Here is a 15426-nt window from a genome sequence, read left to right as displayed (position 1 = left end):
GATTTATAATTGCAGATCTTTGTGTGTCCTTGTTGTTCATTAATGCAGTACAGTACTTCATTGAATCAGAATCATCTTTATTGCCAAGTATGTAGAACACACAAGGAATTTGTTTCCGGTCGAACACGCAGCACTAGTATCATCAGCAAAAAAATTGCAAAGAGGCACTATACAATTCCATTTAGGCAGTGAGTCACACAAAGTCTTTATATCTGGTTTCATGAGTTCCACGCACTGACCTCCATGTGTTGGCGGATCCAGTGAAGTGAATGTGTGATGCTGGTATACACGCCGGGCTTGTTCCTTATCGCACAGCCAATGCCCCAGCTCGTTGTCCCAACCAGCTTCCATTGAGATGAGTCCTCACAAGCGAGTGGACCCCCGCTGTCCCCCTGCAGAAATGTTTCCGAGTATTGTTTCGTACGAGTATTATGGAATATTTACCATGGTCGTCAATCATCAATCAATCAAGGAGGAGACTGTGCTGAGCGGTTGCGCCTTTCGGCAGCATGAATATGCCAGTACTGTTTTTGAGTGGGAGGAATGTCGGAGCCATTTGACTGCCATCGCTGGACAGCTCTGGGGCCATTGTGCCTTTTTGCGCCTGTAATGGGCAGCATCTTCACAGCCCCGCTTTGTTCAGCGGAAAGGTCAGTGCTGTTGGACAGTCTGCGGTTGGATGGATGCATGGGTTGAGGAGCCGGCGATAAGAAGAAAGCAGCGTCAGCACAGAGCGCCGATGCGTATGTGGAACTGTCGCGGCTTGGAATTGAAGCGGATTTATGTGGGACAGGAGATGTGAGACAATGTCTTCGTCAATGGATGCTACAGCTTCGTGTTTGTTTTCAACATTTATCTGGTAGTAGACGTACAAATTCCACCATGACGTCCTTTATCCACTGCTGCCATGGGTGCTTTGATCCTCTCCTCTTTCAACTAGAACTGCTTCATGTCATCACAAAGAGGGTACAGCAAGTCCTGAAGAATGAATGACTCTGTGTCTTTGTGTTGTCATATTTGTTATTTATTTATTTATTCCCAAGATGGCGGCGCGTGAACACGCAGCGGCTCCCCTCTCCCGGCAAATTGGTGTTTTCATGTTTGTTCAAGTAATTATAAGTGCCTTGCATGCTGGGTCCGAGAGGACAGTAATTTCATCTGTGCTGTATGTCATACCAGTGACGTGCAGTCAGGGGAGGCGGGTGAGGCACGGCCTCACTTGTCATCATGGAAATATCAAATGAAAAAAATACATTAAACAGTTATATTTATTTAGTGATTTCTACTTTAAAGTTCTTTTCCATTTAACTTCACAGTTGAATTGTTTTTTCAAAATCACTGAATTTTTACATTTACCGTTCAAATACTGAGTAGAGACGAGTGGGGAGGCACCAGTCGGCTGAGCCTCACCATGGATTGTGCAATCACTATGCTAACTGTGCTGGCTTGCTCTGCAGTGAGACCGCATTGCTCTCCCTCTGCATATCGCTATTAAAGTGTTCAAACACTTTTGGTATATGAACTAAATTCCTACAGTTTAGCTGGTGTGTATATAATGTAAAGTCACTTTACATTGTAAACACTGTACTACAGTGTTTATTTTATTTTATTTTTAATCAAAATTGGGCATTGGTGAGGCACACAGTACTCCTGCCTCATGACAGGAGGCGCTGGTGATTACAGATTTTTCTTGCGCCTCCTTGGCTGCAGAATAATAGAATTAGTGAGAGCAAGCTACAGTAAACAGTTAGCAAGTGCAACCATCCAGTCATTTTTTCGTGTTGCTTGGCCTTATTTTCAGAATGGACGATTACATATCTAAATTGAAAGAAATAGAGAGACTTTTAAAACTGTTGCATCAATAACTTTCAGTTATTAATGCCTTTCTTCAAAAGGAGCGGCACATGGACTTCATTTATAAGCTAGTCCAGGGGTCGGGAACCTATGGCTCGCGAGCCATATATGGCTTTTTTGATGATTGCATATGGCTCGCCGATAAAACTAAATACATATTCTCGTTTTATTTCGCCGTTGATTTCCCGTTGGAGCAGCAGTTGACGGAAAGCGCAATTTTGATTGGATGACACTGGCCGTCAGTCGAAACAGGTAAACGGCCCTTTAAATGAGCCCCACGAGTGCGCTTCAGCTTGAATGCACCGGAGTATTAGCCTTTGAGGAGAGAAAATGTTCTGATTCTAATTTCCAATGAAACAACACCATCGATTAAACAGTCGAATATAAGTGACATTTTAATAAGCCCCATGTTAACGTTAGCATCAACATACTTCTGGGAGAAGTATATTGCAGACAGCAAGTGTGGAAGCTTATGAGCGTGTGCAGGCTATCTAGCAGTAACTTTACCTCTGAACTGGCAAGTTGAATTTCATTCCGATCGTTTGCCTGGATTTTTACTAATCACGATGAACGGAAAACCATTCATGTTAACGGTGAGTACTATCACAAAGTTATTTTAAATAATACATTCAGATGTTTTGTTGAAAAGTGGCCGCGCGTGTTTGCGTGTGTGTGCGCGCACGCGCGCGTTTGTATGGGCGCGCGCCCGTGTGTGTGCGCGCGCGTGGCTCTCGCTGAAGAACATTTCTAAATATTTTACTTTTATGGCTTTCTTAGTCAAAAAGGTTCCCGACCCCTGAGCTACTCTGTAGAGTTCATGTTTGTAAATCTGACTGTGATGACGTCAGTGCCTCACCAGCCATGAACCTCACCGCACGTCACTGTGTCATACATATTAGCATATTTGACAATAAAGCTGACTTTGACTCGTGATTGTCAAGAATTAGCTCAGTCCTCTTTCGGTGCAGGTCAGAAGAATACCTAAAATTAAGATGGCATTATTATTTGTCCGGACTAGTGAGTACAGGTTTAGTGTGTTTTGTCATTTAATAAATGACTCCTCCTCTTCTTTTTTTCCTTTCGGCTTTTCCCTTCAAGGGGTCGCCACAGCAAATCAGTGTCCTCCATCGTTAGAGGTTTGATCCGCATGTTTGTTTTGGCCAAGCTTTTACATCGGATGCCCTTCCTGTCACAACCCTCTGTATTTATCCGGGCTTGGGACCGGCACAATAAGACATATGTCCCGTTGTGACTACAGAACAAGCAACTCGCTCAGTAAAAGTCTCCCAAACACAAAATGGTAATCGGCATAGCAACAATCAAAAAAGAAAAAAACTGTACTCACCATTTGATGACAATGCTCTGATCTTACCGTGAAATGGCCGCACGAAAGCAAATTTTGAAATTTTAATTGTTCTGGTGTTTATTGTTATTTTAATTGCAATTTGTCCTTGGGTGATTTGAAAGGCGCTTGTAAATTAAATGTATTATTATTATTATTATTAAATAAAAGCAAAATCTAGATGAATAATAAAATTCTTAGAATAAAATGTTTATCATGAATAATCTTACTAACACAGGCTATAAAAAAATAATGTCCCTGTGATTGGCTTCGCCTAAAATAAAAAAACTACAGCCAAGCCTGGGTTTTCACCCGTTATCCGTTCCAGAAACCTGTTCAAAAACCGATTTGGACATATCCCATTAGAAATCAATGTGATCAATGTCTCCTTTTTTTAATCATGATTTAACAATACTAACATGACTGCTTACGATGGAACACTACACGAGGATTTAATTAAAACATCATCAAAAGACAAAAATGAAAAACTCCCCATGCTGACATTTATTTGTTTTAAGCAGTGATTTGTCTGCTTTCTCTGCTGGCCTAAAAATATCGGAATCACAGACTAACATGAATTCTTATGAAATACAGGTATCGATTTACGACCAGTGCGAGTTACGGCCACCCGTACTTACGACCACCAGCCGTTGTTGTTGTTGTTTTTTTTTTTTAATTCTACGGCTGCCACCGCGACATACAGAAATGCGACAGAGACAGAGGTCCGTGCAGGATGATTTATAAAGCTACAACACAAAGCACTGGTCCCAGAAAGAGGACCAGGGGAATAATCAAAAATAAAGAATACCAAAAACGACAAGTGGGGGCGGGCAATGGGAACCCCGACAATGGCGAGAAGCAACTCGCACACGGTAGTGCAGAAACGGAACAATCCCAAAAGGATTACGGGATGTGGGGGGGGGGCTCGGACCGAGCACCAAAGTCAAAGGTAATACTATGGTAATAATATGCTGTCATATTATTTGTTATTTAGTTTTTTTTGTTCTTTTGACTTCAAGACGGCGCCGCGAGAGTGGCTGCCTTTCCAGCAGCTCATGTATTTTGTTTTTCTACTTTCATTCCTTTCATCACTTTGCTGCTGTGAAATGTAAATTTCTCCAGTGTGAGACTAATAAAGGCATATCCAATCCAATCCAATACAAAGTACAAATACAAGTTGACAGCATCCCGTTTTCGTACCTGCTGTCCTGAAGAAGGAAGTGGGGAGGCGTGGCCCCGTCCCCAGCTGTCAATCCGAACGTGACAATATCGAGCAAGTACGATGTTTATTTGCCGGAGCAGCATTGCACAAAATGACGACACAAAATAACTTTTGTAACAAACGCGTACAACAATTTTCTCCAGCATGACAGCACAGCAATGACAAAATGTATTATTAATTTGGAGCGCACATAAATTGTATTTTTAGTTTGTTGAAATATTAAGAACTTAGTTTACAAGCAACTATAGTGCGTGAGGTAATTTCTGCAAAAAAAAGAATCAATCTCCAAATCTCTTTTTACTTATTTCCCGAAATAAATGACATTCAGTTCTTCCTCAAAACTACACACAACACTACATCATGCAAACTTCAAAATGAAATAATAATGGAAAACTAAGTCATGTCTTACATGTGCATATGTATTCACAGTATTTGCCTGTTCCGATTTCTCATATTTATTTTGAAAAAAAATAAAAATAAATGTACAGCTTTATAGTAGGCCACCAGCAGTAGATTCAGTAAAGAGGACATAATTTTTAAAAGCACACATTGGTTGCACATTAAAGTCGCTTGTTGTGAGATGGCACCAGACCTGACTTTGATCTGGACCCATCGAAGGAATGGACCATCTCAACATTTGCAATTAGCCACTGAGAGAAAATTATCGCGTCAACATTCAGAGTAATTGTACAGTCTATTTTTTATAAGTTGTTTAAATTGTGAAATTGTGAAAAAATAAAATCCAGTAAGTCGTCAATTCATCGGTTTTTAAAAGTATTTATTCCCCAATGCTCTCAATCCAAACTTTATAGCAGAGGTCGGAAAACGATGGCTTGCGCGCCAGTAGTGCTTTTTTTGATTTGGATTTGCCTTTATTAGTCTCTCAGTGGAGAAATTTACCTTTCACAGCAGCAAAGTGATGAAAGATTGATTACATCAAGCTAGCGGACAAAGCAGAACATGATCGCTTGTTTAATGCACCGATAATTTTATTTATTTCTCATGTCCTGTTCAGGGCTTCACTTCGCTGCCCGGCCATTAGCTGAAAGCTAACCCTTCTACAAAGTAGATGGTGGGAAAAAACTTGACTTGATAGTACACTTTAGGACGAATGGACAGAACAGGCTCTGAGGTGTGTCTAATTTACAATTACAAAAATTGCATCGAATAAAAGGTCGAACGTAAAGTGTTTGCATCACAATACCCTGTGACCTTGCCGCCAGCAATTCTGCGTATGGATACGGCAAGTTGACTATAATTTCACTAGCTTTGCTGGATCTTTTGCAGCAGTGAGGAACGTAAAACCATTCACATTGATGGTGAGTATTATCGTGTTATTTAAAATAGTACATTCATAGCTTTATTATTATCACTCAAATGTGTAAAACCGATAGTCAAGAATGTTAAAAAATGGACTGATAAAGCAAAGTTAGCGCTACAAGAATGCTTAGACTGCACTGATTGGAGCGTCTTTGAAACTTCAACGGGCACATTGGAGGAATACACAGACACTGTAACATCATACATTAGTTTCTGTGAGGACATGTGTGTAACAAACAATTCTCCGCTAACGACTCTGCATCGGTGTGGAATGGCCTGAAAGCAATAACAAACTATGGTTTACCATCACCCCAAGCAGTGTACAACAATGGTCTGGCTGATGACCTTAATACATTATTTTGCCGATTTGAAAAGGGAACCCCCATTTCCCTCATATGCCCACCATTACCAGAAACTACCGTATCTCCGCCCTCTGCCCTACAGATCCACGAACTGGACGTGAGACGGCTCTTCAAGCAGCAGAAGATCAAGAAAGCTACACGACCTGACAGAAAGCTACACGACCTGACAGAGTGTCCCACTCCTGCCTGAAAGTCTGCGCTAAGCCAGCTGGCTCCAGTCTTCACACGAATCTTCAACAGATCCCTGGAGCAGTGTGAAGTCCCATCCTGCTTCAAACAGTCTACTATCATCCCAGTTCCAAAGAAACCAGCACCCTCGGGATTGAACGACTACAGACCTGTTGCTCTGACGTCTGTGGTCATGAAGTCCCTTGAACGCCTCGTGCTGAACCACCTAAAGAACATCACCGGACCTCTGCTAGATCCTCTTCAGTTTGCCTACCGGGCAAACAGGTCTGTGGAGGATGCAGTCAACATCGGACTGCACCACATCCTCGACAACACAGGAACCTACGCAAGGATCCTGTTTGTGGACTACAGCTCTGCGTTCAATACCATCATCCCATAACTCCTCATCCCCAAACTTCTCCAGCTTGGAGTGTCCCCTACGATCTGCCAGTGGGTCCTCAGCTTCCTGACAGGGCGGACAAAACAGGTCAGACTGGGGAAAATATCATCCTCAACACGAACCACGAGCACTGGAGCCCCGCAGGGATGCATCCTCTCTCCATTGCTCTTCTCTCTCTACACGAACGACTGCACCTCAACGCACCCAGCTGTCAAATTCATAAAGTTCGCAGACAACACCACGGTCATCGGTCTCATCAAAGACGGCGACGAGTCTGCGTACCGACAACAAGTGGAGCAGCTGGAGCTCTGGTGTAGCCGTCACAACCTGGAGCTGAACACGCTCAAGACAGTAGAGATGATCGTGGACTTCAGGAAACATCCATCACCACAGCTACCCCTCACACTATCCACCTGCCTGGTGGCAACCGTTGAGACCTTCAAGTTCCACAGTCTCCCAGGAAATGAAGTGGGAGGTCAACACCAACTCTATCCTAAAAAAGGCTCAACAGAGAATGTACTTCCTGAGGCTGCTAAAGAAGCATGGCCTGCCACAGGAGGTGCTGCAACATTTCTACACGGCTGTCATCGAATCCATCCTGTGTTCTTCCATCACTGTTTGGTTCGGGGCTGCCACAAAAATGGACAAAATCCGACTTCAACGGACAGTTAGGACGGCGGAAAAAAATATTGGCACCGCCCTACCCACTCTCGAGGATTTGCACACTGCAAGACTCCAATCCAAACTAGGGTGCGGAAAATCATACTGGACCCTCCGCACCCTGCCCAAGGTGGTGGGCAGCTACTCTCCTCAGGCAGGCACTACCGATCCATGCGCACCAAATCCAGCAGACATTTAAACAGCTTCTTCCCCCAAGCCATTAACTCTTTGAACAGTAGCCCAAATGGAATTGTATAGTGCCTCTTTGCAATTTTTTTGCTGATGATACTAGTGCAGCGTGTTCGACCGGAAACAAATTCCTTGTGTGTTCTACATACTTGGCAAAAGATGATTCTGATTCTGATTCTGATCACAATTTGTCGAATTCACTTTTAAAATATATTATATGGCTGTCACCGAAACGCATTTAAAAAATCTTTCCAAATATTTTGTGTAGAGTTAATGTGTTAATTTTCTTTTTATTTAATACATACAAAAAAAAATCATACCATTATAGGCGTCGTTTCTAGAATTTTGGGGAAAATTGAATGTAACTTTTTTTTTTAAAGAACACAATTTGGAAAGTGAATCCAGGAACAATTTCCAAAGGGTTGGATTATCTCTCGAGAGATTAACATACTGCAGAAGAATCAAATGAGCTCATCCTGGCTCTCAATAACTTTTTGGTCTGTACATACACTAACTGGGATCAATGTGATTATGTGAAAACAGTACAGCAGTGTCGTATCATAAAGTACAGTATATTAAAACAAGATCACATGATGAATTATCACCTGACAAGAGTCTATTCCTCCTCCCAAGTATCCTGCACAGATCATCCATGGTGAGATGAAGCCCTGGTAAACCTGTGGCTGGTTGCAAGTCTTTGTGGAGAGGAGGGGCACCATGGCAGAACGTAAAACCACACTTGTCTCCCCTTGAAGGTATGGCACATTGACCATTATATATATATATTTTGTACAGTAATGAATTATTTGTGGCCGTGCAATCCAAATTGTAGTGCTCACCCTTGTCCTCCGTTGCCCCCCATCCGGAGATCCAGCACATGGTACCCTCGTCAAATTCTTCTCCATAATTCGGCAGGCAGATGGGCTCCACAAATCCTAAAGGAAAGGGCATAGGACATTTCAGATGCGGTGGCTCTACACAGGGAGAAGATGCAAACTTCACACAGGAAGGTTGGAGCTTGGCGATCGAACCCACAACTTCTGCACTGTGAGGTGGACAAGCTAACCAGTTGATATGTGAATGGCATACTTAAATCAATAACCAAAAAGGAATGCAGCTGCGCACCTTTTCTGACATGGTGCATCATGCCCTAAAGTGCAGAAACTAATACCATACCATTAAAAACAAGGGACTTGTTGAGTTTCACAAGTGCAATATCATAATCCAGTCCTTTAGGGTGATAGCGAGTGTGATGTATGATCTGCTCCACTGCAAGAGATTGGGCACCGTGGACTGGTTGCTCGACCTCTCCAGCGTGGACTACCCACAGGGAAGGGTCTGCAAATCTGATAACAGGACAATTAATGAGAGCTGCCACATCAAATATACAGAAGAATGTTAAAAAATATGAACTTTGTCAACATTTTTTGCTGTAATGGGCAGCATCTTCACAGCCGCGCTTTGTTCAGCGGAAAGGTCGGTGCTGTTGTACAGTCTGTGGCTGGATGGATGCATGGCTTGAGGAGCCCGCGATAAGAAGAAAGGAGCGTCAGCACAGAGCGCCGATGCGTAGGTGGAACTGTCGCGGCTTGGAATTGAAGCGGATTTATGTGGGACAGGAGATCTCTTTTCGTCAATGGATGCTACAGCTTCGTGTTTGCTTTCAACATTTAGCTTGTAGTAAACGTGCACATTCCACCATGACGTCCCTGATCCACTGCTGAAAAGGATGCTTTGATCCTCTCCTCTTTCATCAACTTTCATCAACTGCTTCATGTCACAAAGAGGGTACAGCAAGTGCTGAAGAATGAATGACTCTCTGTGTCTTTGTGTTGTCATATTTGTTTTTTTTTGCCCAAGATGGCGGCACGTGAACACACAGCATCTCCTCTCTCTGCCTTGCACGCTGGGTCCGAGAGGACAGTAATTTCATCTGTGCTGTATGTCATGCATATTTGAAAATAAAGCTGACTTTGACTTAGAATATTGACATACATAAAATGTAACAGAGTGCTGATCATTGAGCAAGTATAGAGTATGTGACTTACACACATTCATACACTATGACAGGTTATAATGTCAATGACAACATACTGTAACGTTAATGTTTTGCCTCCAGGGAAAAGTTGAACAAATTTGGCCAAAATAATAACTAATATATATATATATACAGTAAAGTCTCGTTATATGGATATTCTCGGGAGTCCGAAAAAATATCGATATAACCGGGACTATCGATATATCCGACCCTGCGCGCATGTAATTTTCTCCTTGCGTTCATAGAAATAGTATCGTAATAAGCGGTACTATCGATATAACCGATATTGATATAACGAGACTTTACTGTAATATTATAACTTACCCAAAAACACAATGCGCTGCTGTGAGGATCCAACGTGATGTTATGATCGAGCCTCCACAAAGGTGTTCACTGCTAAAATGAAGGCTGACCTGCCAAGGAAACTGGCCTGGCCGAGAGAGGTTTCCTCCAACAATACGAGTCAAGTACTTTGGTCTGAAGCCACATTCTATGAACAGAATAATGAATGTCAGCCTTATCTTGTCTGTGCACCATGTACTGTAGTCCTGTGTGACTTGATTTCATGGATAAACATTTCTAACCACCACCATGTTTCGGACGACACTCAAATTAGAAAGTGAAAATGCTTTTTCATGGTCTACATTCATACATTTTATCACTTTGCTGCTGTGAAATGTAAATTTCTCCACTGCAAGACTAATAAAGGCAAATACAATCCAAATACAATACAATCCAATTCCTGTGAGACAGCCATTTAGACTAATAGTCACAAAGTACTAAGATGTGGGAAATATATATATGTATATATATATATATATATTTTTGGGGGGGGGCTATCTGGCTGGCTAGCTATTAGCTATCTTGCTGGCTGGCTGGCTATTAGCTGTCTAGCTGGCTGGCTGTTAGCTGTCCAGCTGGCTATCTATTAGCTATTTATTAGCTATCCATTAGCTAGCTGGCAAGCTATTAGCTCTCTCGCTGGTTGGCTATTAGCTGACTAACTGTTGGCTATTAGCTGACTATCTGTTGGTTATCTGGCTATCTATTAGCTATTTATTAGCTATCCATTAGCTAGGTTGCTAGCTATTAGCTGTCTAGCTGGCTGTTAGGTATATGGCTATCTATTAGCTATTTATTAGTTATCCATTAGCCAGCTGGCTAGCTATTAGCTGTCTAGCTGGCTGGCTGTAAGATGTCTAGCGGGCTAGCTGTTGGCTATCTGGCTATCTATTAGCTATCCATTAGCTAGCTAGCTAGCTTTCTATCTATTTGAGTTACTTCAGGTTTGAGTGAACGCTGGCACATTTGGCTGCCGCTGCTCACACACAGAAAAACTTTATCCTGTGACCTTGAGAGTTTTGAAAGGCGCTTATAAATGAAATGTATTATTATTATAAATGTGTGTGAGTGTTTGTGTGTTTGTGTGTCTGTGTTTGTGTGTTTTGCAAATGTGTCTGTTAAAAAAATGTGTGTGTGTGTTTTGCAGTGGTTTGCTTCATGAGTAAATCACACACTTTTAGAGCATTTTCCCCTAATGATGAGTGAGGTTTCTCACGTAAAAATGTATAATTTTTCAAAAAAAAACATACATTACAGATTGCTGTGTGGACAGAACTACTTAAGGGTCTCACCCAGACATTTCAGCGTTGTCACCTTTCCTGAATTGCAGTGGCCTTTACTGTAGTGACCAAAGACATGCAGGAAGTCAGACACACAGAGAGGGGGGGGGAAATAAAAAATCAGATCAGACAGCAGGACATTGATGTTAAAAGTTAAAAATATTAATATGTATAAAAATACTAAAATGTGTGCAGATAGATAGATAGATAGATAGATAGATAGATAGATAGATAGATAGATAGATAGATAGATAGATAGATAGATAGATAGATAGATAGATAGATAGATAGATAGATAGATAGATAGATAGATAGATAGATAGACATTCAATACCTGTATGATGTGGTGTTTTGTAGCTTAATGACTTGTGATTGGTTCAGATTGATTGACACGAGGTTGTCCTGAAGGTCCTGCTCAATGGAGGCCAGAGAGATGAAGAATGACTCGACGTAACTGTCAAAGACAAATAAAAAACAGGAACAGGTAATAGGTAATTGGACTGTTGAAAATAGTCCAATGAGTCCAACTCATTTTTTTGCAGCAGGCCAAATTGTAGTTGCGTTTTTCTCTTGAGGGCCGTTATGAATTTGGGGAAACCATTTGGATGTTTAATCTCCTCCACATATTACGTTTTGAGCGCACAACAAATTAAATCACAAGTTTTAAAATCTGAACAAAAAAATAATGACTGTTATTGTGTTAAACAGCGTGTGAAATGTTGCCCGTTTAGCCTAGAAGGGTGATTGCAATTACATTGTATGCGAGGCCCCTTCAAAAGGTTTCTTAATTTCCTGAGATGTTTATTATTATTATTATTATTTTATGATTAATATTGTTATTATTAAGTTTTTCCTTACCCACTTGTGGGTTTATGATGCCCCAAGAGACTCTTGTTATGAAGGGCTATACCAGGGGTGGGCAAACTTTTTGACTTGCGGGCCACAATGGGTTCTAAAATTTGACGGAGGGGCCGGGCCAGGAGCATTTGGAGGGAATGTTTGGGCCGGATATACTAAAGCATTAAAGGACAACCGACGTCTCCGGACAAGTTGTGTCCATAATTTGTCTTCTATTGAGTGTACGTATTTTACAAAGATTCCACCGCATATAGCTATATTTTACGTTTTAAGACTCGCGCTGAATATTCCGGAAGACTTGTTTTTGAGTTGGTGACGAGTCCTCACGTCACGTCAATGAAGGAACGCCCCTGACCGAGAAAGGACACACTGTAGCAGTCCTTTGATCACGCAATGTATTTTGCGGTACTTTATTTGGTCTGAAAACTTCGTGTTGATGACGAAATTAGAAGGAAAACACATAAATAACGTGATGGTGAATCCTTGTGTGTTGTGACAAAAATGTTGAGCCATTTCCACACGGAAGATTGACACCATCTTCTGCCTTTTTTGGGTGCGACATCCCCCCCCTAATGCCTCAAAATGACACGGAATAAATTATTTAATCGATTGCAAACATGTATGCCTCTTCAGAACTATTTCAATCATATACATAACTGGATGAGTAACAAGAAAGCATCTTCTCTGAATCTGAAGCCATTGTTTTGATTCTCGAGCAAGGCAAGACGTCTTGGCGTGACACCGAGAACAAGGGGGGGGGGGGGGGGGGGGGGGGACCTTCTGAAACTGGCCACAGTTTCGATTTTTTTTTCAGTCATTTTTATTGGTGTTTTTCATTTGACTAAAAATATCATACTGCATGTTTTGGGTATTTTAGATGCTATAAAACATTTTTCTGATGTCAGTTAGGAAACAAAAAAGTGATGTCGGTTGTCCTTTAAATCTAGTGTGTGCAAACCTCATAGCACAGTAAGAACACTACAACCCAATTTGGATTGTATTTGCCTTTATTGGTCTCGCAGTGGAGAAATTTACATTTCACATCAACAAAAGGATGAAAGGGATGTTTTTTGATTGATTTATTAACAGTCTTTCATATGTGAAAAAAGCCCTTATCAGTTCATAAATTTGTCTCAAGGAATATGCAAGATATGGCATTTACATACGATTACATGGCCTGCCACAGGAGGTGCTGCAACATTTCTACACGGCTGTCATCGAATCCATCCTGTGTTCTTCCATCACCGTATGGTTCGGGGCCGCCACAAAAATGTACAAAATCCGACTTCAACGGACAGTTAGGACGGCGGAAAAAATCATTTGCACCGCCCTACCCACTCTCGAGGACTTGCACACTGCAAGAATCCAAACTAGGGCGCGGAAAATCCTACTGGACCCTCCGCACCCTGCCCACCACCTTTTCCAGCTACTCCCCTCAGGCAGGCGCTACCGATCCATGCGCACCAAATCCAGCAGACATTTAAACAGCTTCTTCCCCAAGCCATTAACTCTTTGAACTCTTTCAACAGTAGCTAAAATGGAACTGTATAGTGCCACTTAGCAGTTTTTTTGACAACGATACTAGTGCAGCGTGTTCTACCGGAAACAAATTCCTTGTGTGTTCTACATACTTGGCAATAAAGATGATTCTGATTCTGATTTTGCAGATACTGGGAGGGGGAAATGTAAATAGATTAAAATAACATACGCACTGTGATTTATCAAGATTGCGTTTATTGAAAAAAGGAATCACATTCAACATTCAATACATATTGTTACACAACGAAATACTCAAGCTCAATAATATCTACTTGTGTTAAACTCCGCAAAATCATGGATGGATTGTCCTGACCGCGCACTCGATAAACTCGCCACGTACGCCCTCGATCACCTTCATGCGCAAACAGTACACATGTATCGTTGCCAAGCACACAAACATAGGCTACCTATTTTTCAATCACTTAATAAGTTTGGTTTTGGAAACTACTTTACTCAGGCTGTTAAGACACTGTACACCAACTGCAACTCCTCAATACTGCTTAAATATGGTACGTCCCCTCGCTTCAACGTCTCCCGTGGCATCCGTCAAGGTTGTCCCATTTCTCCCTATTTATTCTTACTTTCAGCACAAATCTTATCACTGTTGGTCACTGAAAGCGAGGTCCAAGGGATTGAAGTAGCGGGCAGGCAGGTTGTGATTAGCCAGGTGGCAGATGACACCACACTCTTCCTGAAAAATCCTGAGCAAATTCCAAGGGCCATAGCTCTGGTTAAAGAGTTTTCCAAAGCGTCAGGTCTTTCGCTTAATATAAATAAATGTGAGTTGTTACTCGTGAAATCATGTAATGAGTCTATGCTATACAACATACCTGTTAAAAATCAAGTGACGTACCTAGGTGTTGTCATAGCCAAAGACGACGAAGAGCGTTGTCATCTGAACCTCGATCCAATAATTGATAAAACCAAGAAGCGCTTTAATCACTGGTTACAAAGGGATCTATCACTAAACGGAAGAATACTGCTAGCAAAAAGTGAGGGAATCTCTCGGTTTGTATATCCTACAATGGCTTTAAATGTGGATCCAAGCACATGTAAGACAATGGACAAAATAATGTATAACTTTGTATGGAAAAATAAAACTCATTATATAAGAAACTCAGTCATATCCAGGACGTTAAAGGAGGGACGCCTAAATTTTTTGTACTTTACTTCTCTAAACTATACGTTTAAGATTAACTGGCTGCGTAATTATCTGTGTAGCCCTGATGCAATCTGGAATTTCTTGGTGGTCTGTCTTTCTTGCTGAAATGTAATTATAAGGTTGAAAAATTGCCTGTTAACCTATCAAAATTTCATAAACAAGTTTTATTAGCCTGGTGCCTAATGTATAACCATTCTTTCTCTCCGCATTCATGTATGATCTGGAATAACTGTCATATTTTGTACAAAAACAAATCACTGTTTTTGTCGAGATGGATTGACTGGGGTATCATTTATGTAAAGCAATTTTTTAACACAAACAATGTTTTAATGAACTATGCTGAATTTCTCAATACACATCAAATCCCTGTGACCCCTAAGGACTTTGCCATCGTTATGGATGCCATCCCAAGTGGTATCATAAGCCTGTTCAAGGGTCACTCCGCTACTCCCGACAGACCACCGCCAATTCCAGTGACAGAAACTGCCCTGGGGAAACTCTGTTTCTCATCAATTGCTCGAAATCGGAACCGTGCAATTCGACATTTGTTTCAAAAATCTTTTGTGACGGTTCCCTACGTTGTTCATCACTGGAGAACGTATGTCCCAAATATTCCATGGGAAAAGGTTTGGACCCTCCCATATAAATTTTTCATCACAAACAAACAAAGAGAAATAACCTACAAACTTT

At 41.5% G+C, this 15426-nt stretch overlaps 1 protein-coding gene across 1 annotated transcript in view; it reads right to left on the bottom strand.

Annotated features, from left to right (window-relative positions):
• tmprss3a (transmembrane serine protease 3a) overlaps positions 1-15426 on the bottom strand; it is a 46519-nt gene that overhangs the window by 9337 nt on the left and 21756 nt on the right. Inside the window, exons 6-12 of the mRNA XM_089002236.1 lie at positions 11512-11631; positions 11190-11236; positions 9880-10045; positions 8694-8863; positions 8357-8452; positions 8123-8265; positions 240-392 (exon numbers count right to left, since the gene is read on the bottom strand). Coding sequence (XP_088858362.1) covers positions 240-392; positions 8123-8265; positions 8357-8452; positions 8694-8863; positions 9880-10045; positions 11190-11236; positions 11512-11631 — 895 coding nt within the window. The remainder of the gene's footprint in view (positions 1-239; positions 393-8122; positions 8266-8356; positions 8453-8693; positions 8864-9879; positions 10046-11189; positions 11237-11511; positions 11632-15426) is intronic.

This window comes from Hippocampus bargibanti, linkage group LG08 (genome assembly GCF_051943395.1).
Source record: "Hippocampus bargibanti isolate YZ-2025 linkage group LG08, ASM5194339v1, whole genome shotgun sequence".
Taxonomy (NCBI): domain Eukaryota; kingdom Metazoa; phylum Chordata; class Actinopteri; order Syngnathiformes; family Syngnathidae; genus Hippocampus; species Hippocampus bargibanti.
Note: the sequence above shows the minus strand (reverse complement) of the source record. Positions and strands in the feature narration are given on the sequence as shown.